Below are 26051 nucleotides of genomic sequence, written 5' to 3'. Positions count from 1 at the left end.
TGCGGGTTTACCACGGGTGCGTAACAATGCTCCCTGATGCATGCTTACCACGGGAGCTTAGCTCTGCTCCTCTATTGCGAGCTTTGCACGGGAGATTAGCACTGCTCCTCTGGTGCGAGCTTAGCACGGGAGCTTAGCGCTGCTCCTCAGCTGCAGGTTTAGGCGGCAGCTTGGCACTTCTCCTCTGCTACATGCTTAGCATGGGAGCTTAGCACTGCTCCTGTGCTGCAGGCTTGGCATGGGAGCTTAGCACTGCTCCTGTGCTGCGGGCTTAGCACGGCAGCTTAGTGCTGCTCCTCTGAAGCAGGCTTAGCACGGAGCTTAGCGCTGCTCCTCGGCTGCGGGCTTGGAACATGAGCTTAGCGCTGCTCCTCTGCTGCGAGCTTGGCACGGGAGCTTAGCGCTGCTCCTCTGCTGCATGGTTAGCACTGGAGCTTTGCACTGCTCCTCTGCTACGGGCTTTGCACGGGAGGTTAGCACTGCTCCTCTGCTGCTTGCTTAGCTTGGGAGCTTAGCACTGCTCCTCGGCTGCGGGTTTAGCATGGGAGCTTAGCCGTGCTCCTCTGCTGTGGGCTTAGCACGGGAGCTTAGCTCTGCTCCTCTGCTGCTTGCTTAGCATGGGAGCTTAGCACTGCTCCTCTGCTGCGAGTTTTGCACGGGAGCTTAGCAGTGCTGCTCTGCTGTGGGCTTAGCACGGGAGCTTAGCGCTGCTCGTCTGCTGCATGCTTAGCACAGGAGCTTAGCTCTGCTCCTCTGCTGCGAGCTTGCCACGGGAGGTTATCACTGCACCTCTCTAGCTAGCTTCGCTCGGGAGCTTAGCACTGCTCCTCTGCTGCTAGCTTAGCACGGGAGCTTAGCACTGCTCCTGTGCAGCGAGCTTAGCACGGGAGCTTAGCACTGCTCCTCTGCTGCGAGCTTAGCACGAGAGCTTAGCGCTGCTCCTCTGCTGCGAGCTTAGCACGGGAGCTTAGCACTGCTCCTCTGCTGCGAGCTTAGCACAGGAGCTTAGCACTGCTCCTCTGCTGCGAGCTTTGCACGGGATCTTAGCAATGCTCCTCTGCTGCGAGCTTAGTACGGGAGCCTAGCGCTGCTCCTCTGCTGCATGCTTAGCATGGGAGCTTAGCGCTGCTCCTCAGCTGCGAGCTTAGCACGGGAGATTAGCACTGCTCCTGTGCTGCTAGCTTATCTCAGGAGCTTTGCACTGCTCCTCTGCTGTGGGCTTAGCACGGGAGCTCAGCACTGCTCTTCTGCTGCTAGATAAGCACGGGAGCTTAGCGCTGCTTGTCTGCTGCGAGCTTGGCACGGGAGCTTAGGACTGCTCCTCAGCTGCTAGCATGACATGGGAAGTTAGCACTGCTCCTCCGCTGCGTGCTGGGCACGGGAACTTAGCACTGCTGCTCTGCTGCATGCTTAGCACGGGAGCTTAGCACTGCTCCTCTGCTGCGAGTTTGCCACGGGAGCTTAGCGCTGATTCTGTGCTGCGGGTTTACCACGGGTGCGTAACAATGCTCCCTGATGCATGCTTACCACGGGAGCTTAGCTCTGCTCCTCTATTGCGAGCTTTGCACGGGAGATTAGCACTGCTCCTCTGGTGCGAGCTTAGCACGGGAGCTTAGCGCTGCTCCTCAGCTGCAGGTTTAGCGCGGCAGCTTAGCACTTCTCCTCTGCTGCATGCTTAGCATGGGAGCTTAGCACTGCTCCTGTGCTACAGGCTTGGCACGGGAGTTTAGCACTGCTCCTGTGCTGCGGGCTTAGCACGGGAGCTTAGTGCTGCTCCTCTGCTACATTCCTACCACGGGAGCTTAGCGCTGATCCTCAGCTGCAGGTTTAGCGCGGCAGCTTAGCACTACTCCTCTGCTGCATGCTTAGCATGGGAGCTTAGCACTGCTCCTGTGCTGCAGGCTTGGCACGGGAGCTTAGCACTGCTCCTGTGCTGCGGGCTTAGCACGGGAGCTTAGCGCTGCTCCTCTGCTACATTCCTACCACGGGAGCTTAGTGCTGCTCCTCTGAAGCAGGCTTAGCACGGAGCTTAGCACTGCTCCTCTGCTGCGGACTTAGCACGGAGCTTAGCACTGCTCCTCGGCTGCGGGCTTGGAACATGAGCTTAGCGCTGCTCCTCTGCTGCGAGCTTAGCACGGGAGCTTAGCGCTGCTCCTCTGCTGCATGGTTAGCACTGGAGCTTTGCGCTGCTCCTCTGCTATGAGTTTAGCACGGGAGCATAGGGCTGCTCCTCTGCTGCGGCCGTAGCACTGGAGCTTAGCGCTGCTCTTCTGCTGCTAGCTTAGCTCTGGAGCTTAGCGCTGCTCCTCTGCTGCTGGCTTAGCACGGGGGCTTAGCGCTGCTCCTCTGCTGTGGGCTTAGCACGGGAGCTCAGCATTGCTCTTCTGCTGCTAGATAAGCACGGGAGCTTAGAGCTGCTTGTCTGCTGCTAGCTTGGCACGGGAGCTTAGGACTGCTCCTCAGCTGCTAGCATGACATGGGAGGTTAGCACTGCTCCTCCGCTGCGTGCTGGGCACGGGAACTTAGCACTGCTGCTCTGCTGCATGCTTAGCACGGGAGCTTAGCACTGCTCCTCTGCTGCATGCTTAGCATGGGAGCTTAGCGCTGCTCCTCAGCTGCGAGCTTAGCACGGGAGATTAGCACTGCTCCTGTGCTGCTAGCTTATCTCGGGAGCTTAGCACTGCTCCTCTGCTGTGGGCTTAGCACGGGAGCTCAGCACTGCTCTTCTGCTGCTAGATAAGCACGGGAGCTTAGAGCTGCTTGTCTGCTGCGAGCTTGGCACGGGAGCTTAGGACTGCTCCTCAGCTGCTAGCATGACATGGGAGGTTAGCACTGCTCCTCCGCTGCGTGCTGGGCACGGGAACTTAGCACTGCTGCTCTGCTGCATGCTTAGCACGGGAGCTTAGCACTGCTCCTCTGCTGCGAGTTTGCCACGGGAGCTTAGCGCTGATTCTGTGCTGCGGGTTTACCACGGGTGCGTAACAATGCTCCCTGATGCATGCTTACCACGGGAGCTTAGCTCTGCTCCTCTATTGCGAGCTTTGCACGGGAGATTAGCACTGCTCCTCTGGTGCGAGCTTAGCACGGGAGCTTAGCACTGCTCCTGTGCAGCGAGCTTAGCACGGGAGCTTAGCGCTGCTCCTCTGCTGCGAGCTTAGCACGGGAGCTTAGCACTGCTCCTCTGCTGCGAGCTTAGCACGGGAGCTTAGCACTGCTCCTCTGCTGCGAGCTTTGCACGGGATCTTAGCAATGCTCCTCTGCTGCGAGCTTAGTACGGGAGCCTAGCACTGCTCCTCTGCTGCATGCTTAGCATGGGAGCTTAGCGCTGCTCCTCAGCTGCGAGCTTAGCACGGGAGATTAGCACTGCTCCTGTGCTGCTAGCTTATCTCGGGAGCTTAGCACTGCTCCTCTACTGTGGGCTTAGCACGGGAGCTCAGCACTGCTCTTCTGCTGCTAGATAAGCACGGGAGCTTAGCGCTGCTTGTCTGCTGCGAGCTTGGCACGGGAGCTTAGGACTGCTCCTCAGCTGCTAGCATGACATGGGAGGTTAGCACTGCTCCTCCGCTGCGAGCATGGCACGGCAACTTAGCACTGCTGCTCTGCTGCATGCTTAGCACGGGAGCTTAGCACTGCTCCTCTGCTGCGAGTTTGCCACGGGAGCTTAGCGCTAATTCTGTGCTGCGGGTTTACCACGGGTGCGTAACAATGCTCCCTGATGCATGCTTACCACGGGAGCTTAGCTCTGCTCCTCTATTGCGAGCTTTGCACGGGAGATTAGCACTGCTCCTCTGGTGCGAGCTTAGCACGGGAGCTTAGCGCTGCTCCTCAGCTGCAGGTTTAGCGCGGCAGCTTAGCACTTCTCCTCTGCTGCATGCTTAGCATGGGAGCTTAGCACTGCTCCTGTGCTGCAGGCTTGGCACGGGAGTTTAGCACTGCTCCTGTGCTGCGGGCTTAGCACGGGAGCTTAGCGCTTCTCCTCTGCTACATTCCTACCACGGGAGCTTAGCGCTGCTCCTCAGCTGCAGGTTTAGCGCGGCAGCTTAGCACTTCTCCTCTGCTGCATGCTTAGCATGGGAGCTTAGCACTGCTCCTGTGCTGCAGGCTTGGCACGGGAGCTTAGCACTGCTCCTGTGCTGCGGGCTTAGCACGGGAGCTTAGCGCTGCTCCTCTGCTACATTCCTACCACGGGAGCTTAGTGCTGCTCCTCTGAAGCAGGCTTAGCACGGAGCTTAGCACTGCTCCTCTGCTGCGGACTTAGCACGGAGCTTAGCACTGCTCCTCGGCTGCGGGCTTGGAACATGAGCTTAGCGCTGCTCCTCTGCTGCGAGCTTGGCACGGGAGCTTAGCGCTGCTCCTCTGCTGCATGGTTAGCACTGGAGCTTTGCGCTGCTCCTCTGCTACGGGCTTAGCACGGGAGGTTAGCACTGCTCCTCTGCTGCTTGCTTAGCTCGGGAGCTTAGCACTGCTCCTCGGCTGCGGGTTTAGCATGGGAGCTTAGCAGTGCTCCTCTCCTGTGGGCTTAGCACGGGAGCTTAGCGCTGCTCCTCTGCTGCTTGCTTTGCTCGGGAGCTTAGCACTGCTCCTCTGCTGCGAGTTTTGCACGGGAGCTTAGCAGTGCTGCTCTGCTGTGGGCTTAGCACGGGAGCTTAGCGCTGCTCCTCTGCTGCTAGATAAGCACGGGAGCTTAGCGCTGCTCGTCTGCTGCATGCTTAGCACTGGAGCTTAGCTCTGCTCCTCTGCTGCGAGCTTGCCACGGGAGGTTAGCACTGCACCTCTCTAGCTAGCTTAGCTCGGGAGCTTAGCACTGCTCCTCTGCTGCGAGCTAGGCACGGGAGCTTAGCACTGCTCCTCTGCTGCGAGCTAGGCACGGGATCTTAGCACTGCTCCTATGCTGCGAGCTTGGCACGGGAGCTTAGCACTGCTCCTCTGCTGCGAGCTTGGCACGGGAGCTTAGCACTGCTCCTGTACTCCAGGCTTGGCACGGGAGCTTAGCACTGCGCCTCTGCTGCGAGCTTTGCATGGGAGCGTAGCGCTGCTCCTCTGCTGCATGCTTAGCACGGGAGCTTAGCACTGCTCCAGTGCTGCATGCTTAGCACAGGAGCTTAGCACTGCTCCTCTGCTGGATGCTTAGCCCGGGAGCTTAGCGCTGTTCCTTTGCTGCGAGATTAGTTTGGGAGCTTAGCACTGCTCCTCTGCTGCGGGCTTAGCACGGGAGCTTAGCACTGCTCCTCTGCTGCGGCCTTAGCTCAGGAGTTTGGCACTTCTCAGCTGTGTGTTTAGCACGGGAGGTTCGCACTGCTCCTCTGCTGCGGCCTTATCTCGGGAGTTTAGCACTGCTCCTCTGCTGCGGTTTTAGGTTGGGAGCTAAGCACTGCTCCTCTGCTGCATGCTTAGCACGGGAGCTTAGCGCTGCTTCTCTGCTGCATGCTTAGCACGGGAGCTTAGCGCTGCTCCTGTGCTGCTGGTTTACCACGGGAGCTTAGCACTGCTCCTCTGCTGCATGATTAGCATGGCAGCATTGCGCTGCTCCTCTGCTGCGAGCTTAGCATAGCAGCTTTGCGCTGCTCCTCTGCTGCGAGCTTAGTACGGTAGCGTAGCGCTGCTTCTGTGCTGCGGGCTTAGCACGGGATCTTAGCGCTGCTCCTCTGCTGCGGGCTTAGCTCGGGGGCTTAGTACTTCTCCTCAGCTGTGAGTTTAGCATGGGATTAGCACTGCTCCTCTGCTCCGGCCATAGCTTGGGAGCTTAGCACTGCTCCTCTGCTGCGAGCTTAGCTCGGGAGCTTAGCACTGCTCCTCTGCTGCGTGCTTAGCATGGGAGCTTTGCACTGCTCCTCTGCTGCGAGCTTAGCTCGGGAGCTTAGCACTCCTCCTCTGCTGTAAGCTTAGCACGGGAGCTTAGCGCTGCTCCTCTGCTGCGAGCTTAGCTCGGGAGCTTAGCGCTGCTCCTCTGCTGCGAGCATAGCACGGGAGCTTAGCACTGCTCCTTTGCTGCGGCCTTAGCTTGGGAGTTTAGCACTGCTCCTCTGCTGCGGCCTTAGCTTGGGAGCTTAGCACTGCTCCTCTGCTGCGGGCTTAGCACGGGAGCTTAGCGCTTCTCCTCGGCTGCGAGCTTTGCACGGGAGCTTAGCGCTGCTCCTCGGCTGCAAGCTGAGGCCATGAGAAGAGCAGGGAGGTCATTCTGGCCCTGTACTCAGCACTGGTTAGGCCACTCCTTGTGTTCTGTGTCCAGTTCTGGGCCCCTCAATTTAAGAAGGACATTGAGACTCTTGAATGTGTCCAGAGAAAGGCAGTGAGGCTGGGGAGAGGTCTGGAGCACAGTCCTGTGAGAAGAGGCTGAGGGAGCTGAGGTTGCTTAGCCTGGAGAAGAGGAGGCTGAGGGGAAACCTTATTGCTCTCTACAGCTCCCTGAAGGGAGGTTGTAGCCAGGTGGGGTTGTTCTCTTCTCCCAGACAACCAGCACCAGAACAAGAGGACACAGTATCAAGCTGTGCCAGGGGAGGTTTAGGCTGTATGTTAGGTGTCGTAGGGTTGGAAGGGCTAGGCCAAAAACCCTCCTACCTCCCCCCTGTAAAGTAAAGGGAAAGAAATTTGACGGGAAAGGGAAAAAAAACCTCACAGCTGAATTAGCAAAGCAATGGGTGCTGTAGATTTACAAAGCAGGGAAACGCAGGGAAATATATACAAATTTGCAATATTTACAGTATATACAGAAATATATAACAAAGTAGCACAGAAATGAGAGTTCCCCCCTCTGCTGAGGGGGTTCCCCACCTCTGCTTCCCCCTCTCTCCCCTTTTCCCCAGAGCAGGTTATAAAAGAGAGAAAAGAGGAAAAAGTTAGAAGCAGTTATGTGTTAATTGGAAAGCAGTTAATACAGGCCTTGCAGTTTATCAGTTTCAAGGTCAAGCCTTGGCCAAAAGCCCAGAACAGAGAGCTGCTGCCCAAAGGAGGAGCGGAAGAAAGACTGAAGACAAAAGTGCAGGAATTCCCAGGAAACTCTGCTGCACTCCCAGTTCAGAAGGTGCTTCCTCCCAAATCTACCAATGGAATTAGTTTAGATCCATCTTTTCGTTTACCAACATCTGACTACAATATTCCCTTTCTTAAGGGGACAGCCTCAAATGGTCACATTAGGAAGAAGTTCTTCATAGAGTGATTTGCCATTGGAATGTGCTGCCCAGGGAGGTGGTGGAGTCACCATCACTGGAGGTGTTTAGGAAGAGACTGGATGAGGCACTTGGTGCCATGGTTTAGTTGATTAGATCGTGTTGGGTGAAAGGTTGGACTCAACGATCTCAAAGGTCTTTTCCAACCTGGTCTATCCTATCCTATCCTATCCTATCCTATCCTATCCTATCCTATCCTATCCTATCCTATCCTATCCTATCCTATCCTATCCTGTCCTAGGTTGGACTTGATGATATCGAAGGTCTTTTTAACCTGGTTATGTCGAGGGTTGAAGGGGAAGGCCGCAAAGCCTTCTTCCACCCCCCCGTAAGTAAAGGGAAGAGAAATTGAAAGGGAAAAAAAAACCACAGCCGGATTAGCAAAGGAATGTGCTATATTTACAAAGCAGTTTAGGGAATGCAGGTTGATATACAGAATTTACAGTATTTACAATATATACAGAAATATACAACAAAGTAACACAGAAATGAGATTCCTTTCCCTTGTATGGAGGGAGGGTTTCCCCCTGTACCCCCTTCTCCCACCTTTTTTGCCAAAGAGGGTTAGAAAGAGAGAAAAAGGAATAATTTGTTAATTAGAATAAGTTATATGTGTTAGTAGAGGCCTTATCTTTGCTCAAGGTCAGTCTGGCCGAAAGCCCAGAAGCTGCGAGCTGCCAACAGGAAGGGGGAGAAGTGCAAGACTGCCCAGGAGTCTCTGCTGCACTCTGCTGTACCAATCTACCAATGAAATTAGTTTAGATCTGTCTTTTGTTTATAAACATTCAGCCACAATGTCCCCTTTCTTAAAGGGACAGCCTCAAACGGTCACAGGTTAATTCTCTATTCTGTATTGTTTTTTTCTTGTTGTTTGAGTTTGTTTTATTATTTTTTTTTTGTAACCAAAGCAGTAGATAGTACTCAATTTTTTTAAACTGATTGGAAAGCTCTTGTGAAGCTATAGATGGGCTGCTGGTATGAACCTTTGAAGTTGTAGAGGAACAAACCTGCTTCCTGCTGTGTGTGGGACTAACTGGGATGTGGAACTAATGGCAGCGCGGCTTCGCAGTGGGATTAGAAACACTGCTGTGTCTGACACAGGGTTTGAAATGAAAATGTTTTGGCTGCTTCAAGCATTCAGGGACAGAATCAGGAGCTGCAGCCTCACATATCTGCTGCTCTTTTCTTTTAGGTTATAATGCCCTGAGCTATTCTGTGGAAAGTAACGCCAAGTGGAGCGGGAGACAGCTATTGCAAGCCGATGAGGAGAACACCACTGGTGTCCCAGAGGGTGGGGGACAGCCATATGTCAGAAATTGCACTGAACCAGGTAGGAATGAAACTTGCTTCCAGCTCCTTGGTCTTACAGTTGACTTCCTTACTTCCAGGTATCCCTACTGGTGTCACATTCACTGGCAAAAAGCTTGTGCTTATAGATGTTTTTGAGTCTGTAAATGTAATTGTTGTTTTCCTTGTGTGCACCCTATGGGTGCTGCAGCCCCCTTCAGCACTAGGGCTGAGAGGAGGACCTGCTGTCAGCTGGAGCATGGCACAGTGATTGCCATGTACTGATAGGCAAGTCCTGATACCCTAAGCAACATGTCTTCTGTGGTTCTTGCATAAACACTGTGTGGTTCTAGAAGTGGGGTGTACATATTGCTGACATGTCCTAGTTGGATCATTGTCTGAGAAATCAGCGAGTAGTCCTCTCTTTAGTACAAGTACTTCTACCAGTAGTAGGCTCAAAGAAACCTAGTCTGATGTAGCCTGAAGGTGACTTGATCTGCTGCTGAGAAGTAGGGCTCAGATTATAGAATAGAACAGAACAGAATAGAATTAACCAGGTTGGAAAAGACCTTCGAGATCATCAAGTCCAAACTATCATCCAACACCATCTAAGCAACTAAACCATGGCACCAAGTGCCCCATCTAGCCTCTTCCTAAACACCTCCAGTGATGGTGACTCCACCACCTCCCTGGGCAGCAAATGTAATGTAGCTCTGTCCTCTGGGAGGGACTTTAGCAGGGTCCTTCTCATCTCCTTGACTCCTGTTCTTATGAAACTCATAGAAACTTAATGTCACTGCAACTCTGCTGCTGTATTTTGTTGGAGTCAGTTGGCATATTCAGGTTTTGGGAGAGGTGGGTCCAAACATATCAGCTGTGTTCATGTGTTTCATATGGACATAGTTTTGGTGCCCCTAGCATGAGAAGGACATTGAACTGCTGGAGCAGCATGCCCAGAGGAGTACCATGAGGATGATCAGAGGGCTGGAGAGCCTCCCCTATGGGGACAGGCTGAAGGAGCTGGGGCTGTTCAGCCTGGAGAAAGGTAGGCTGCAGTGACACCTTACAGTGGCTTTCCAGGAGCTGAAGGGGGGACTACAAGATCTTCAGAAGTCCAACCTATGATTCTGTGATTTAATTTAGACCATTCTCATGGTGTAAATATAAATCATGAACGCTAGGCTGGTTGGCAGTCAGAGATGTTTGAACTGCCTTGGTCTGAGCAGGACTTGGACTATGGAAGTGTCTGTGAAAGTAATCTGTTGACTTCAGTGGTCTGTAGGCCCTGTGCAGAATACTTCAGTTCTGCTTTTTAGGAAACTGAGTAAAGAGCTGGCGGAAGTGCTGCTGTAAATAGCATGGAGATTTCATCTGGTTCTGAATGAGTTTTGTGCTGCATATGATAACACAATGTGAGAAAGCAATGTGGTGTTAGTTGTGCTTTGGGAAGAATTTCAGAACTTTTCCATTTTCCCTGCAACTGGGAATGCTGCCAGGATTCTGAATCCAGCACAAAATAGGCCGCCAGTCATGAGCCCATACAGCTTCATTCTGCTGCTAATGACAAGAGTAAAACAGTCATTCAGGGGCTTGAAATGGGACCTGATGGTGGAACTGGGCACATGAGGCCCATCTAGTCTAGTGCAAGCTTAACCATCATGGATGAAAACTAGAGGAGGGTAGATTTAGATTAGATGCTAGGAAGAATTTCTTTGCCATAAGGCTGGTGAGACACTGGAACAGGCTGCCCAGGGAGGTGGTGGAAGCCACATCCCTGGAGGTTTTTAAGGCCAGGCTGGATGTGGCTCTGAGCAACCTGATGTAGTATGAGGTGTCCCTGCCCATGGCAAGGGGGTTGGAACTGGATGATCCCTGAGGTCCCTTCCAACCCTAACAATTCTATGATTCTGTGATCATCCTATCTGATGAGGTTGAGGTGACCTTCAGCATAGTTCCTAATGAGCTTTTGTGTTCATAGGAACAGGGTGGTTCAAATAGATGAACAGCTCCCACACTGCTAACTGTTTTGTTGAACAAAGCTGGTTGAAGGCTCCATTCATCACCCTTTAGGGCAGCAGAGTCCTTCTTCCACCAGCTGCATTAGTGCTGGTTCAGGCCCCAGCTGGTGTCTAGCTCTGAAGTGACAACAAAGAATGGATTGAAGCTTGTGGAGGGCAGATTTAGACTGGAGATTAGGAAGAAATTCTTTACAGTGAGGGTGGTGAGACAGACACTGGAAGTGGGAGGTCAGGCATGCCCTCTCCCTGCAGGTGTTCAAGGCCAGGTTGGAAGAGGCCTTGAGCAGCCTGATCTAGTGGAAGGTGTTCCTGCCCATGGCAGGGGGGGTTGGAACTACATGATCTTTAAGGTCCTTTCCAACCCAAACCATTCTATGAATCTATGACAGACCTGAACTAGTAGTCCAGAAGCACAAGAGCTCTCCAGGTATGTCTGCCTTTGCCTTCTCTAAGGGCTTGTCTGTACATTGCTGCATGAGCAAATTGAGGCAGTTTGGCTAAAACTGTGATGTTGCTGAGTGTAATTTATGTGTGGTGTATACCCTAACCCTGGGGTGTCTCTTGTTACTTGGGAACTGGCAGAGCTTAGACCTTCTTAGCATCCCTGCAGGACGTGCACTTAGGTGCTTTTGGCCCTCAGGTGCTTCTCCTTCCCTCTGATGAGTGTTGGGAGGAAACTGCTGCCTGAAAAGACAATTATTATTATTATTTTCTCCTGCCTACTTCCAAAAGTAAGTTGTATAAACACCTACAGCTAGGCAGAAATGTGTGTTTGAAAAAGCAATTTCAACCTCGTCTGTTGGAGGAGGGAAATCAAGTGTCTGCTTTTGAAATGCTTTGTGGCTTTTTGCAACACTTGGCTGTTGGAGGCTGTTGACAGTAAACACTCTTCTGCATGCTAAAGAAAAGAGCTTTTTTTTTCTCCCCCCTCCTTTTTTTTTTTTGACCTGCACATGTATTTTTAGGCTCATTTGAAAGCCTGGCATGACATTTGCAAACTGCTATTTTTGTTTTCTAATGGTTTAGCCAGTGGGCTAGCCAGTAGCGTTTTGATCATCAGAACCGCTCAGCATAGCGGAGGGTTTTGTTCACTTCTCCTTTGAAACAGACCTTGTGGAAAGGTTAAAGGGGTGAAATGGACAGAGCCCAGCCTAAAGACCTCCTTCTGGTGAATTTGTGTTGTCCTTTTGTCATGTATCAGTCTGAAGCCGTTGCAGTTGGAGTGCAGTTTCGCCTGGAGAAGAGGAGGCTCAGGGGAGACCTTATTGCTCTCTACAACTACCTGAAGGGAGGTTGTAGCCAGGTGGGGCTTGGTCTCTTCTCTGAGGCAACCAGCACCAGAGCAAGAGGACACAGTCTCAAGCACTGCCAGTGGAGGTTTAGGCTGGATGTTAGGAAGAAATTCTTCACAGAAGGAGAGATTGGCGAATGGAATGGAATGGAATGGAATGGAATGGAATGGAATGGAATGGAATGGAATGGAATGGAATGGAATGGACCAGGTTGGAAGAGACCTTCAAGATCATCGCATCCAACCTATCATCCAACACCACCTAATCAACTAAACCATGCAACCAAGCACCCTGTCAAGTCCCTGTCCCTGGAGGTGTTCATAAAAGGACTGGATGTGGCACTTGGAGCCATGGTTTAATTAGTCTTGAGGTGTTAAGTATTAGGTAGTAGATTGGACTTGATGATCTCTGAGGTCCTTTCCAACCTGGTTGATTCTATGATGCTGTGGTCTTTTAGAGCAGTTGCCTTTAAAGTGCAGTTCTCATTCTGCACTGTGTAGTCCTCATTCCCTGAACCCTTGGGGGTGGTTTAGCCCCCCCCCCGTATGTCATTTGGGATGAATGTTGCAAGGCTCAAACTGGAGACTGGCTGCTGCTGTTCAGAGGTAGTGATACCAATGGTATAATTGGTTGTCAGTGATATGGACAGGGGGATTGAGTGCAACCTCAGCAAGTTTGCAGGTGACACCAAGCTGTGTGGTCAGGTTGATGTGCTGGAGGGAGGGAATACCTTCCAAAGGGACTTGGGCAGGCTTGAGAGGTGAGCCCAAGCCAACCTCATGAAGTTCTGTAAGGCCAAGAGTAAGGTCCTGCACCTAGGTTGGGGCAATTCAGAGCATAAATACAGGCTAGGCAAGGAATGGGTCAAGAACAGGCTGGAGGAGAAGGGCTTGAAGGTGTCAGATGATGAAAAATTCAATATGAGCCAGCAATGGTTGCTGGCAGCCCACAAGGCAGCTGTGTGCTGAGCTGCATCCAAAGAAGTGTGACCAGCAGGGCAGGGGGGGATTCTGCCCCTCTGCTGTGCTCTTGTGAGATCCCACCTGCAGTACCGCATCCAGTGCTGGGGCCCTCAGCATAAGAGGGACATGGAACTGCCGGAGTGGGTCCAGAGGAGGGCCACAAAAATGATCAGAGGGATGGAGAACCTCCCCTCTGGAGACAGACTGAGAGAGTTTGAGTTGTTCAGCCTGGAGAAGAGAAGGCTCTGGAGAGACCTAAGAGCAGCCTTCCAGTATCTGAAGGGGAGCTACAAGAAAGCTGGGAAGGGACTTTTGACAAGGGCTTGTAGTCATAGGATGAGAGGGAATGGATTGAAGCTTGAGGAGGGCAGATTTAGACTGGAGATTAGGAAGAAATTCTTTCCAGTGAGGGTGGTGAGACACTGGAACAGGTTGCTCAGGGAGGTGGTGGATGCCCTCTCCTGGGAGGTGCTCAAAGCTGGGTTGGATGAGGCCTTGAGCAAGCTGGGCTGGTGGAAAGTGTCCCTTTCCATGGCAGGGGGGGGGTGGAACCAGATGATCTTTAAGGTCCCTTCCAGTCCAAACCATTCTACGAATCTGTGAATCAAGGTTTAAGGTGATTTAGTGTTGCCCTTTGGGTCAGGTCCATGTGCTACCAAATTCAGAGCTGCGGTTGCACCAGAGAAATTGGGAGAAACTTGCTGTGAATTCAGACTTGGTTGATCAGCTGTCAGGAAGGTGAGAAGCTGGGAGGCTGCATTGGGATGGGGTATATAAGGTGTCTAGAAACAGTGCGTTGTGCTTGGCTGTGGTGCCACCCCTCGTTAGCTCCTCACCAGACTGACATATGTTTCCTCTGAGGAGCTGTCAACGTGTTCCTCCCCTGGTGTCACTACTTCCCACATGCCTGGTCAGAGAGGCTGCAAACAAACCAGCAGCCCTGCCGAAGCATGCTGCTTTAAAGCCATTATCGGCAAGAGCAGGAAATCCGTGATTGCTGCAGAAAGGGAAAGAGCTCAGGATAGTCACTCTTTCTATGAAGAACTTTCTCCTCACCTCCAGCCTAAACCTCCCCTGGCACAGCTTGATACTGTGTCCTCTTGTTCTGGTGCTGGTTGTCTGGGAAAAGAGACCAAGCCCCACCTGGCTACAACCTCCCTTCAGGGAGTTTTAGAGAGCAATAAGGTCTCCCCTGAGCCTCCTCTTCTCCAGGCTAAGCAACCCCAGCTCCCTCAGCCTCTCCTCACAGGGCTGTGCTCCAGACCTCTCCCCAGCCTCACTGCCTTTCTCTGGACACATTCAAGAGTCTCAATGTCCTTCTTAAATTGAGGGGCCCAGAACTGGACACAGGACTCAAGGTGTGACCTAACCAGTGCTGAGTACAGGGCAGAATGAGCTCCCTGCTCATGCTGGCCACACTATTCCTAATGCAGACCAGGATGCCATTGCCCTTCTTGGCCACCTGGGCACACTGCTAGCTCATGTTCAGCCTACTGTCAACCAGTACCCCCAGGTCCCTCTCTGCCTGGCTGCTCTCCAGCCACTCCGACCCCAGCCTGTAGCACTGCATGGGGTTGTTGTGACCAAAGTGCAGCACCCAGCACTTGGACTTGTTCAATGCCCTCCTGTTGGACTCTGCCTATCTGTCCAGCCTGTCAAGGTCCCTCTGGAGAGCCCTTCTACCCTCTAACAGATCAACACCTGAGTGCAATCACACAGCACTTAGAGGATGGCCAAGGGATCAGGCCTAGCCAGCATGGATTTAGGAAGGGCAGGTCCTGCCTGACCAACCTGATCTCCTTCTATGATCAGGTGACCCACCTGGTGGATGTGGGGAGGCCTGTGGATGTGGTCTACCTGGACCTCAGCAAGGCCTTTGACACCATCCTCCATAGCAAACTCCTGGCCAAGCTGTCAGCCCATGGCTTGGATGGGAGCACACTGTGATGGGTTAGGAACTGGCTGGAGGGCCGAGCCCAGAGAGTGGTGGTGAATGGTGCCTCATCCAGCTGGCGACCAGTCACTAGTGGTGTGCCCCAAGGATCAGTGCTGGGCCCTGTGCTCTTTAACATCTCTATTGATGATCTGGATGAGGACATTGAGTCCATCATCAGTAAATTTGCTGACGACACCAAGCTGGGGGCAGGAGTTGATCTGCTGGAGGGTAGAGAGGCTCTGCAGAGGGACCTCGACAGGCTGGACAGATGGGCAGAATCCAACGGCATGAGATTTAACACATCCAAGTGCCGGGTTCTGCACATTGAATAGAATAGAATAGAATAGAATAGAATAGAATAGAATAGAATAGAATAGAATAGAATAGAATAAACCAGGTTGGAAGAGACCTTCAAGATCATCGCGTCCAACCTATCACCCAACACCACCCAATCAACTAACCCATGTAACCAAGCACCCTGTCAAGTCTCCTCCTGAACACCTCCAGTGACGGCGACTCCACCACCTCCCCAGGCAGCCCATTCCAATGGGCAATCACTCTCTCCGTGTAAAACTTCCTCCTGACCTCCAGCCTGAACTTCCCCTGGCGCAGCCTGAGACTGTGTCCTCTTGTTCTGGTGCTGGCTGCCTGGGAGAAGAGACCAACCTCTGCCTGTTTACAACCCCCCTTCAGGTAGTTGTAGAGAGCAATAAGGTCACCCCTGAGTCTCCTCCTCTCCAGGCTAAGCAGCCCCAGCTCCCTCAGCCTCTCCTCATAGGGCTTGTGTTCCAAGCCCCTCACTAACTTCGTTGCCCTTCTCTGGACTCGTTCCAGCAAGTCAACATCCTTCCTAAACTGTGGGGCCCAGAACTGGACACAGTACTCGAGGTGTGGCCTAACCAGTGCAGTGTACAGGGGCAGAATGACCTCCCTGCTCCTGCTGGCCACACTGTTCTTAATGCAGGCCAGGATGCCATTGGCCCTCTTGGCCGCCTGGGCACACTGCAGGCTCATGTTCATCCTACCATCAACCAGCACCCCCAGGTCCCTCTCTGCCTGGCTGCTCTCCAGCCACTCTGACCCCAGCCTGTAGCACTGCATGGGGTTGTTGTGGCCAATGTGCAGAACCCGGCACTTGGATGCGTTAAATCTCATGCCGTTGGATTCTGCCCATCTGTCCAGTCTGTCGAGGTCTCTCTGCAAAGCCTCTCTACCCTCTAGCAGATCAACTCCTGTCCCCAGCTTGGTGTCATCAGCAAATTTACTGATGATAGACTCAATGCCCTCATCCAGATCATCAATAAAGATGTTAAAGAGCATGGGGCCCAGCACTGATCCCTGGGGGACTCCGCTACTGACTGGCTGCCAGCTGGATGTGACACCATTCACCACCACTCTCTGGGTTCGGCCATCCAGCCAGTTCCTAACCCAGCTCAGAGTGCTGCTGTCCAAGCCATGGGCTGACAGCTTGGCCAGGAGTTTGCTATGGGGGACGGTGTCAAAGGCCTTGCTGAGGTCCAGGTAAACTACATCTACAGGCCTCCCCACATCCACCAGGCGGGTCACCTGATCATAGAAGGAGATCAATATTAGAATAATATTAGAATAAACCAAACCAGGTTGGAAGAGACCTTCAAGATCATCGTGTCCAACCCATCAACCAATTCAACCCACCCAAACAGCTAACTCATGGCACCAAGCACCCCATCAAGTCTCCTTCTGAACACCTTCAATGACGGCGACTCCACCACCTCCCCGGGCAACCCATTCCATAGCGCAATCACTCTTTCTGTATAGAACTTCTTCCTAATATCTAACCTGAACCTCCCCTGGCGCAGCCTGAGACTGTGTCCTCTTGTTCTAGTACTGGCTGCCTGGGAGAAGAGACCATCATCAGCCTGTCTACAACCTCCTTTCAGGTAGTTGTAGCGAGTGATAAGGTCACCCCTGAGTCTCCTCTTCTCCAGGCTAAGCAGCCCCAGCTCCCTCAGCCTCTCCTCGTAGGGCTTGTGTTCCAAACCCCTCACCAACTTTGTTGCTCTTCTCTGGACTCATTCCAGCAAGTCAACATCCTTCCTAAACTGTGGGGCCCAGAACTGGACACAGTACTCGAGGTGTGGCCTAACCAGTGCAGTGTACAGGGGCAGAATGACCTCCCTGCTCCTGCTGGCCACACTGTTCTTGATGCAGGCCAGGATGCCATTGGCCCTCTTGGCTGCCTGGGCACACTGCAGGCTCATGTTCAGCCTACCATCGACCAGTGCCCCCAGGTCCCTCTCTGCCTGGCTGCTCTCCAGCCACTCTGACCCCAGCCTGTAGCACTGCATGGGGTTGTTGTGGCCAATGTGCAGAACCCGGCATTTGGATGTGTTAAATCTCATGCCGTTGGATTCTGCCCATCTGTCCAGCCTGTCGAGGTCTCTCTGCAGAGCCTCTCTACCCTCCAGCAGATCAACTCTTGCCCCCAGCTTGGTGTCGTCAGCAAATTTACTGATGATGGACTCAATGCCCTCATCCAGGTCATCAATAAAGATGTTAAAGAGCACAGGGCCCAGCACTGATCCTTGGGGCACACCACTAGTGACTGGCTGCCAGCTGGATGTGGCACCATTCACCACCACTCTCTGGGCTCGGCCCTCCAGCCAGTTCCTAACCCATCGCAGTGTGCTCCCGTCCAAGCCATGGGCTGACAGCTTGGCCAGCAGTTTGCTATGGGGGACGGTGTCAAAGGCCTTGCTGAGGTCCAGGTAGACTACATCCACAGGCCTCCCCACATCCACCAGGCGGGTCACCTGATCATAGAAGGAGATCAGGTTGGTCAGGCAGGACCTGCCCTTCCTAAATCCATGCTGGCTAGGCCTGATCCCTTGGCCATCCTCTAAGTGCTGTGTTATTGCACTCAGGATGACCTGTTCCATGATCTTGCCTGGCACTGAGGTCAGGCTGACAGGCCTGTAATTCCCTGGCTCATCCAACCGGCCCTTCTTATGGATGGACACCACGTTGGCCAGCTTCCAGTCCTCTGGGACCTCGCCAGTGAGCCAGGACTGCTGGAAAATTATGGAGAGTGGCTTGGCCAGCTCATCTGCCAGCTCTCTCAGCACCCTAGGATGAATCCCATCTGGTCCCATGGACTTGTGGGGATCCAAGCTGCTAAGGAGAGTTCCAACTACCGCCTCATGGAACATAGGGAAACTGTGCAGCTCCCTGGCTCCTTCTGCTAGCTCTGCAGGCCAGCTGTCAGGAAGACGTTCTGCCCTTCTAGTAAAAATTGAGGCAAAGAAGGTGTTAAGTATCTCTGCCTTTTCCTTATCCTTGGTTGCAATGTTCCCCTCCGTATCCACCAAGGAGTGGAGGTTTTCCTTCCCTGTCCTCTTGCTGTTAATGTATTTATAGAAGGACTTTTTGTTGTCCTTCACAGTAGAGGCCAGTTTAAGCTCCAAGTGTGCTTTTGCCTCCCTAATTCTCTTCCTACAAGACCTAGCAACATCCTTAAACATTCTGTGGGTTGCCTCCCCTCGCTTCCAAAGGTGATACACCCTCTTTTTTTCCCTCAGTTCCATTAAAAGTTCATGAACCATCCAGGCTGGCCGTCTGCCCCGGCGGCTCATCTTCTGGCACACTGGCACAGCCTGTCCCTGAGCCTTCAACAATTCTTCATTGAAGTAGGTCCAGCTCTCCTGGACCCCTTTGTTTTTAAGGGCTTTATCCCAAGGAACCCTCTGAATTAGTTCCTTGAGTAACCCAAAGTCTGCCCTCCGGAAGTCCAGAGTGGAGGTCTTCTTGATGCCCCTCTTGGCTTGACCAAAAACCGAGAATTCAATTATCTCGTGGTCACTGGACCCCAAACACCCTCCAACCACCACATCGCCCACCAGTCCTTCCCTGTTGGTGAAGAGGAGGTCAAGCATAGCCTTGCCCCTGGTAGGCTCTCGTAGCACCTGGGATAAGAAGCTGTCCTCCATGCATTCTAAAAACCTTCTAGACTGTCTCCTCTCTGCCGTGTTGAGTTCCCAGCAGATGTCAGGCAGGTTGAAGTCGCCCATGAGAACAAGGTCCGGAGATCTTGAGACAGCCCTAAGCTGCCTATAGAATGCTTCGTCAACATCTTCCTCCTGGTTGGGTGGTCTATAACAGACTCCAACCAGGGTGTCTGCCCTGCTGGTCTTCCCTCTAATTCTTATCCACAAGCATTCAACCTGATCGTCCCTAATCTCCATCTCAATGGCATCTAGTGCCTTCCTGATGTAAAGGGCCACCCCTCCACCCCTTCTTCCTCGCCTGTCTCTCCTGAAGAGCTTGTAACCGTCAATTGCAGCGCTCCAGTCGTGTGAGTCGTCCCACCACGTCTCTGTGATGGCAACTATATCATAATTTTCCTGCTGCATCAAGGCTTCCAGCTCCTCCTGTTTGTTACCCATGCTTCGTGCATTAGTGTACATGCACTTCAGCTGGGCTGCTGGTTTCACCTCCGACTCTAGCTTGTCGCCCCCAGACTCTTGTCTGAGAGGACTCTTTTCAGCCCCTTCCCCCTTCGAAACTAGTTTAAAGCCCTGTCGATGAGACCCGCCAGTTCCCTACCCAGGATCCTTTTATCTTTGGGGGACAGTCCATTCTCATATACAGTGATCTTTCCCCTTCTCTGGGACAGATGTACTCTATCTGTTGCCAGCTGGTCTGGTGCAGTGGAAAGTTTCCCAATATCAAAAAACCCAAAATTCTTTTGACTGCACCAGCCTCTAAGCCACTTGTTAACTATAGCTGCTGACCTGTTCCTTACTGTATTCCCTCCTGCAGTTAAGGGTATTGATGAAAAAATTATTTGTGCCCCTGACCCCTCAACCAGGTCTCCCAGGGCCCTGAAGTCATCTTTGATAGCCCTGGGAGTTCTGGTTGCAACATCATCATTCCCTAACTGCATAACTAGTAAGGGGTAGTAGTCAGAGGGCTGTACCAGTTTAGGCAGCCTACTGGTAACATCATTAACTTGGGCTCCTGGCAGACAACAGAGTTCCCTATGAGATGGGTCAGGCCGACATATAGGGCCCTCCATTCCCCTCAGAAGGGAATCACCAATAACAATTACCCTCCTCTTTTTATTGAGGGAACAGGTCCTGATGCCAGCAGAAGACTGTTTGACCTTAGGCTGCTTTGCCTTAGGCTGTTTAATCTTAGGCTGCTTAGCCTTAGGGAGAACCCCAGATGGTGTGTCCTCCGGCATCAGGACCACCTCACCCTCAATTTCCAGTGCTCCATATCTGTTTTCTAAGAGCAGCGGGGAAGGTGAGGGGAGGCAAGGAGGTTTAACTTTGCGTCTTTTGAGAGTAACCTGCGTCCATTCCCCTCTGCTTTTCGGATAACCAGCCTCTGCTGGGGGAGCCTGCAGAGCCTGCTTACTCCGATTCAACTCTTTCCTCTTCTGATTCTGATTCACCTCTTTCCTCCTTTGGTCCATCTCCTTCCTCCTCTGGTTCATCTCTTTCCTACATTTCCTTACATTTCTAAGGCTAGCAAACTTATCCCTCAGTCTGGCCACCATATTAAGCAGATAGTCAACCTGCTCACACCTTATACAAGAGTTGCCCCCACTACCCTGCGTCTCAAGGGCCAGGCTCCAGCATTCTCTACAGCCAGATACCTGGACAGCTACCTGCTTCTGTTCTACCTCGGTCTGGGTCGACACTGATTTTTTTAGGGAGATTTTGCTGCGAGTTACAACCATGGCTGTCCCTGGCCACAGCACCTACTGCCAATTTAAAAACAAAAACAAAAACAAAAAAAAAAAAACAAAAAAACAAACAAACAAAAAAAAAAGGGCGGCACGTGAGCGTACAAGAGAATACGGGAGAGCTGCCCGACGAAGTGAACCCCCCGAGCCGCAGCAGAGCCTTTTAAATTCAGCCGCTCCCGCCGCTGGGATCACGAGTCTGACCACGTGAAAGAGCGGCTGCTCCTTCCCCGCGGCAAAACTCGGCAGCAATGGCGATTCCCGCAGCCCGAAAAGGAGAGCAGCGGCTGGTTCCCGGCGGTTGCTGGTCTGGGTGCTGTCTCGAGGAAGCTGCCCGACGAAGTGAACCCCCCGAGCCGCAGCAGAGCCTTTTAAATTCAGCCGCTCCCGCCGCTGGGATCACGAGTCTGGTTGGTCAGGTTGGTCAGGTTGGTCAGGCAGGACCTGCCCTTCCTAAATCAATGTTGGCTGAGCCTGATCCCTTGGCCATCCTGTAAGTGTTGTGTTATTGCACTCAGGATGACCTGTTCCATGATCTTGCCTGGCACTGAGGTCAGGCTGACAGGCCTGTAATTCCCTGGCTCATCCAACCGGCCCTTCTTGTGGATGGGCACCACGTTGGCCAGCTTCCAGTCCTCTGGAACCTCGCCAGTGAGCCAGGACTGCTGAAAAATGATGGAGAGCGGCTTGGCCAGCTCCTCTGACAGCTCCCTCAGCACCCTAGGATGGATCCCATCTGGTCCCATGGACTTGTGGGGATCCAGGCGGCTGAGCAGATCACCAACTACCCCATTTTGGAACAGTGGAAAACTATGCTGCTCCCTGGCTCCTTCTGCCAGCTCTGCAGGCCAGCTGTCTGGAAGACATTCTGTCCTGCTAGTAAAAATTGAGGCAAAGAAGGTGTTAAGTATCTCTGCCTTTTCCTCATCCCTTATCACAACGTTCCCTTCCGTGTCCACCAAGGAGTGGAGGTTGTCTCTGCCCTTCCTCTTACTATTAATGTATTTATAGAAGGACTTTTTGTTGTCCTTCACAGCAGAGGCCAGACTAAGCTCCAAATGCGCTTTTGCCTCCCTAATTTTCTTCCTGCAAGACCTAGCAACATCCTTAAATTTTTCACGGGTTGCCTCCCCTCTCTTCCAAAGGTGATACACCCTCTTTTTTTCCCTTAGTTCCATTAAAAGTTCTTTAACCATCCAGGCTGGCCGTCTGCCCCGGCGGCTCATCTTCCGGCACATTGGCACAGCCTGTCCCTGAGCCTTCAACAGTTCTTCCTTGAAGTAGGACCAGCTCTCCTGGACCCCTTTGTTTTTAAGGGCTTTATCCCAAGGAACCCTCTGAATTAGTTCCTTGTGTAGCCTGAAGTCCGCCCTCCGGAAATCCAGAGTGGAGGTCTTCTTGCTACCCTTCCTAGCTTGACCAAATAATGAGAATTCAATTATCTCGTGGTCACTGGCCCCTAAGCACCCTCCGACCACCACATCACCCACCAACCCTTCCCTATTGGTGAAGAGGAGGTCAAGCATAGCCTTGCCCCTGGTAGGCTCTCGCAGCACCTGGGATAAGAAGCTGTCCTCCATGCATTCTAAGAACCTCCTAGATTGCCACTTCTCTGCTATGTTAAGATCCCAGCAGATATCAGGCAAGTTGAAGTCACCCATGAGAACAAGGTCAGGCGATCTTGAGACAGCCTTAAGCTGCCTATAGAATGACTCATCAACATCCTTCTCCTGGTTGGGTGGTCTATAACAGGCTCCAACCAGGATGTCAGCCCTGTTGGCCTTCCCTCTAATTCTTACCCACAGGCACTCAACCCGATCATCCCTAATCTCCGTCTCAATGGCATCTAGTGCCTCCCTGACATACAGGGCCACCCCTCCACCCCTTCTTCCTTGCCTGTCTCTCCTGAAGAGCCTGTAGCCATCAATTGCAGCACTCCAGTCATGTGAGTCGTCCCACCACGTCTCTGTGATGGCAACTACATCATAACTTTCCTGCTGCAGCAAGGCTTCAAGCTCCTCTTGTTTGTTGCCCATGCTTCGTGCATTAGTGTACATGCACTTCAGCCGGGCTGCCGGTTTCACCTCTGGCTCTGGCTTATCACCCCCAGACCCCAGCCTGGGGGGACTGGTTTCAACCCCTTCCCCCTTCGAAACTAGTTTAAAGCCCTATCTATGAGACCTGCCAATTCCCTCCCCAGAATCTTTTTCCCTTTGAGGGATAGGCCATTCTCGTACACTCTGATCTTACCCCTCCTCTGGGACAGATGTGCTCCATCTGTTGCCAGCTGGCCTGGTGCAGCAGAAAGTTTTTCAAGATCAAAAAACCCAAAATTCTTTTGCCTGCACCAGCCTCTAAGCCACTTGTTGACTTCAGCTGCTGACCTGTTCCTTATGGTATTCCCACCTGCAACTAAGGGTATAGACGAAAAAATTATTTGTGCCCCTGATCCCTCAACCAGGTCTCCCAGGGCCCTGAAGTCATCTTTGATAGCCCTGGGAGTTCTGGTTGCAACATCATCATTCCCTAACTGCATAATTATCAAGGGATAATAGTCAGAGGGCTGCACCATACCAGGCAGTCTTCTGGTAACATCTCCAACCATGGCTCCTGGAAGGGAACAAACCTCCCTGTGAGTAGGGTCTGGCCGACATATGGGGCCCTCTGTTCCCCTCAGGAGGGAATCGCCAATAACAATTACCCTCCTCTTTTTTTTAAGGGAGCAAGTCCTGATGCCGGGGGAAGGCTGTTTAAGCTTAGGCTGTTTCACCTTAGGTCGTTTCACCTTAGGCTGTTTTGCCACAGGGAAAACCCCAGATGGCGTGCCCTCCGATATCAGAATCACCTCACCCTCAACCTCCAATGCCCCGTACTTGTTTTCCAAGGGCAGTGGGGGGGGTGAGGGGGGGCAAGGAGGTTTAACTTTGCATCTTTTGATAGGAACCTGCATCCATTCCCCTCTTCTTTTTGGATAACTGGCCTCTGCTGGGGGGGCCTGCAGAGCCTGGTTACTCAGGTTTGTTACCCTTCTGCAATTGCATACATCTCTAAGTCTAGCAACCTTATCCTTCAGTCCAGCCACCAGGCTAAGCAGACAGTCAATCTGCTCACACCTAAAGCAGGAGCCGTCCCCTCTACCCTGCATCTCAAGTGCCAGGTTCCAGCACTGTCTGCAGCTAGATGCCTGGACACCTACCTCTTGCTTATGACACCTACCTATCTGCTTATATTCCCCCTCAGTCTGAGTCGAGACTGACTTTTTAAAGGAGTTATTGCGGCGAGTTACCACCATGGCTAGCCCTGCCCACAGAACCTACTGGAGAATGTTGTTTTTTTAAAAAAAGTGTGGCGGCGCGCGCGTCCGAGCGAGAAATCGGGCTGAAATGGAAGCTGCCGCGAGCTGCCGCGAGCTGCCGCGGGCTTTGAAACTGCCGCAGCACGCAGGGACCCGAACGATCCCGAACACGTGGAGAATCGGTGAAAGCCGATTCCTGCCGAGCGCAGAGACGCTGTGCGGGTCCTTCAGGTCAAAAACAGCAGCAGTCCGTGCTTTTCCGAGGCTTCTGGTCTCGATGTGTGTCCCCGATGGAGCTCACCGCTGAAATGGAAGCTGCCGCGAGCTGCCGCGGGCCACAACAACCCCATGCAGAGTTACAGGCTGGGGTCAGAGTGGCTGGAGAGCAGCCAGGCAGAGAGGGACCTGGGGGGTACTGGTCGATGGCAGGCTGAACATGAGCCTGCAGTGTGCCCAGGCAGCCAAGAGGGCCAATAGCATCCTGGCCTGCATCAGGAACAGTGTGGCCAGCAGGAGCAGGGAGGTCATTCTGCCCCTCTACACTGCACAGGTTAGGCTGCACCTCGAGTACTGAGTCCAGTTCTGGGCCCCTCAGTTTAGGAAGGATGTTGATTTGCTGGAGCGAGTCCAGAGAAGGGCAACGAAGTTGGTGAGGGGCTTGGAACACAAGCCCTATGAGGAAAGACTGAGGGAGTTGGGGTTGCTCAGCCTGGAGAAGAGGAGACTCAGGGGTGGCCTTATTACTCTCTACAACTACCTGAAGGGAGGTTGTAGACAGGCAGATGTTGGTCTCTTCTCCCAGGCAGCCAGTACCAGAACAAGAGGACAGAGTCTCAGGCTGCGCCAGGGGAGGTTTAGGTTGGATGTTAGGAAGAAGTTCTATACAGAGAGAGTGATTGCCCATTGGAATGGGCTGCCTGGGGAGGTGGTGGAGTCGCCGTCATTGGAGATTTTCAGGAGGAGACTTGATGGGGTGCTTGGTGCCATGGGTTAGTTGTTTAGGTGGGTTGGATTGGTTGATGGGTTGGACGCGACGATCTTGAAGGTCTCTTCCAACCTGGTTTATTCTATGTAATTCTATGTAACACCTGCTCCCAGCATCACGATGCAGAAGGCTGGAGGCTGAGTGCTCACAATCCAGTGGGTCTAGAATAGAATAAACCTTTATTTAGAATAAACCAAGCCAGGTTGGAAGAGACCTATTAGAACAAGCAGTGGTTTAATTACAGCTGTTTGATACATCTGCAGAGATGTATCCTGCAAAAATAAGCAGTAGCTTTACGAGGAGAGCACTGCGGGCTCCCAGGGGTTCACTGCCTTCCCCCGCCTACAAACTGCAGAGGTGATGCTGGGTTCAGGATGTGGCTTATGCTGTCATTGTTCTGCCACTTAGCTTCCCTCCCTCTTCTAATCCACTTGCTTCTTCAGTGCAGGAGAACACACCAAGGATAAACTGTGCAACAGCAATGCCACACTGTACTTCAGATCGGATGTTTGGAAGAATTTCTTGTTGTCTTTATCTTATTCCTCCTCTTTTCTTGTCTTTGGTTTTTAAACCATTTCATCTGTCCCAAAGGAGGGGTAAGATCAGAGTGTACGAGAATGGTCTATCCCTCAAAGGGAAAAAGATTCTGGGGAGGGAATTGGCAGGTCTCATAGATAGGGCTTTAAACTAGTTTCGAAGGGGGAAGGGGTTGAAACCAGTCCCCCCAGGCTGGGGTCTGGGGGTGATAAGCCAGAGCCAGAGGTGAAACCAGCAGCCCGGATGAAGTGCATGTACACTAATGCACGAAGCATGGGCAACAAACAAGAGGAGCTTGAAGCCTTGCTGCAGCAGGAAAGTTATGATGTAGTTGCCATCACAGAGACGTGGTGGGACGACTCACATGACTGGAGTGCTGCAATTGATGGCTACAGACTTTTCAGGAGAGACAGGCAAGGAAGAAGGGGTGGAGGGGTGGCCCTGTACATCAGGGAGGCACTAGATGCCATTGAGACGGAGATTAGGGACGATCGGGTTGAGTGCCTGTGGGTGAGAATTAGAGGGAAGGCCAACAGGGCTGACATCCTGGTTGGAGTCTGTTATAGACCACCCAACCAGGAGGAGGATGTTGATGAGTCATTCTATAGGCAGCTTAAGGCTGTCTCAAGATCGCCTGACCTTGTTCTCATGGGTGACTTCAACTTGCCTGATATCTGCTGGGATCTTAACATAGCAGAGAAGTGGCAATCTAGGAGGTTCTTAGAATGCATGGAGGACAGCTTCTTATCCCAGGTGCTGCAAGAGCCTACCAGGGGCAAGGCTATGCTTGACCTCCTCTTCACCAATAGGGAAGGGTTGGTGGGTGATGTGGTGGTCGGAGGGTG

The 26051-nt window shown here is 52.5% G+C and overlaps 1 protein-coding gene across 2 annotated transcripts in view; it reads left to right on the top strand.

The window, feature by feature from the left end:
* SLC24A3 (solute carrier family 24 member 3) overlaps nt 1–26051 on the top strand; it is a 412136-nt gene that overhangs the window by 71027 nt on the left and 315058 nt on the right. For both annotated transcript variants that reach the window (XM_068143236.1, XM_068143235.1), the window contains exon 2: nt 8359–8496. In XM_068143236.1, coding sequence (XP_067999337.1) covers nt 8359–8496 — 138 coding nt within the window. The remainder of the gene's footprint in view (nt 1–8358; nt 8497–26051) is intronic.

This window comes from Melanerpes formicivorus, unplaced genomic scaffold (assembly GCF_026170545.1).
Source record: "Melanerpes formicivorus ecotype bairdi unplaced genomic scaffold, bMelFor1.0.p_v2 SCAF_9, whole genome shotgun sequence".
Taxonomy (NCBI): domain Eukaryota; kingdom Metazoa; phylum Chordata; class Aves; order Piciformes; family Picidae; genus Melanerpes; species Melanerpes formicivorus.
Note: the sequence above shows the minus strand (reverse complement) of the source record. Positions and strands in the feature narration are given on the sequence as shown.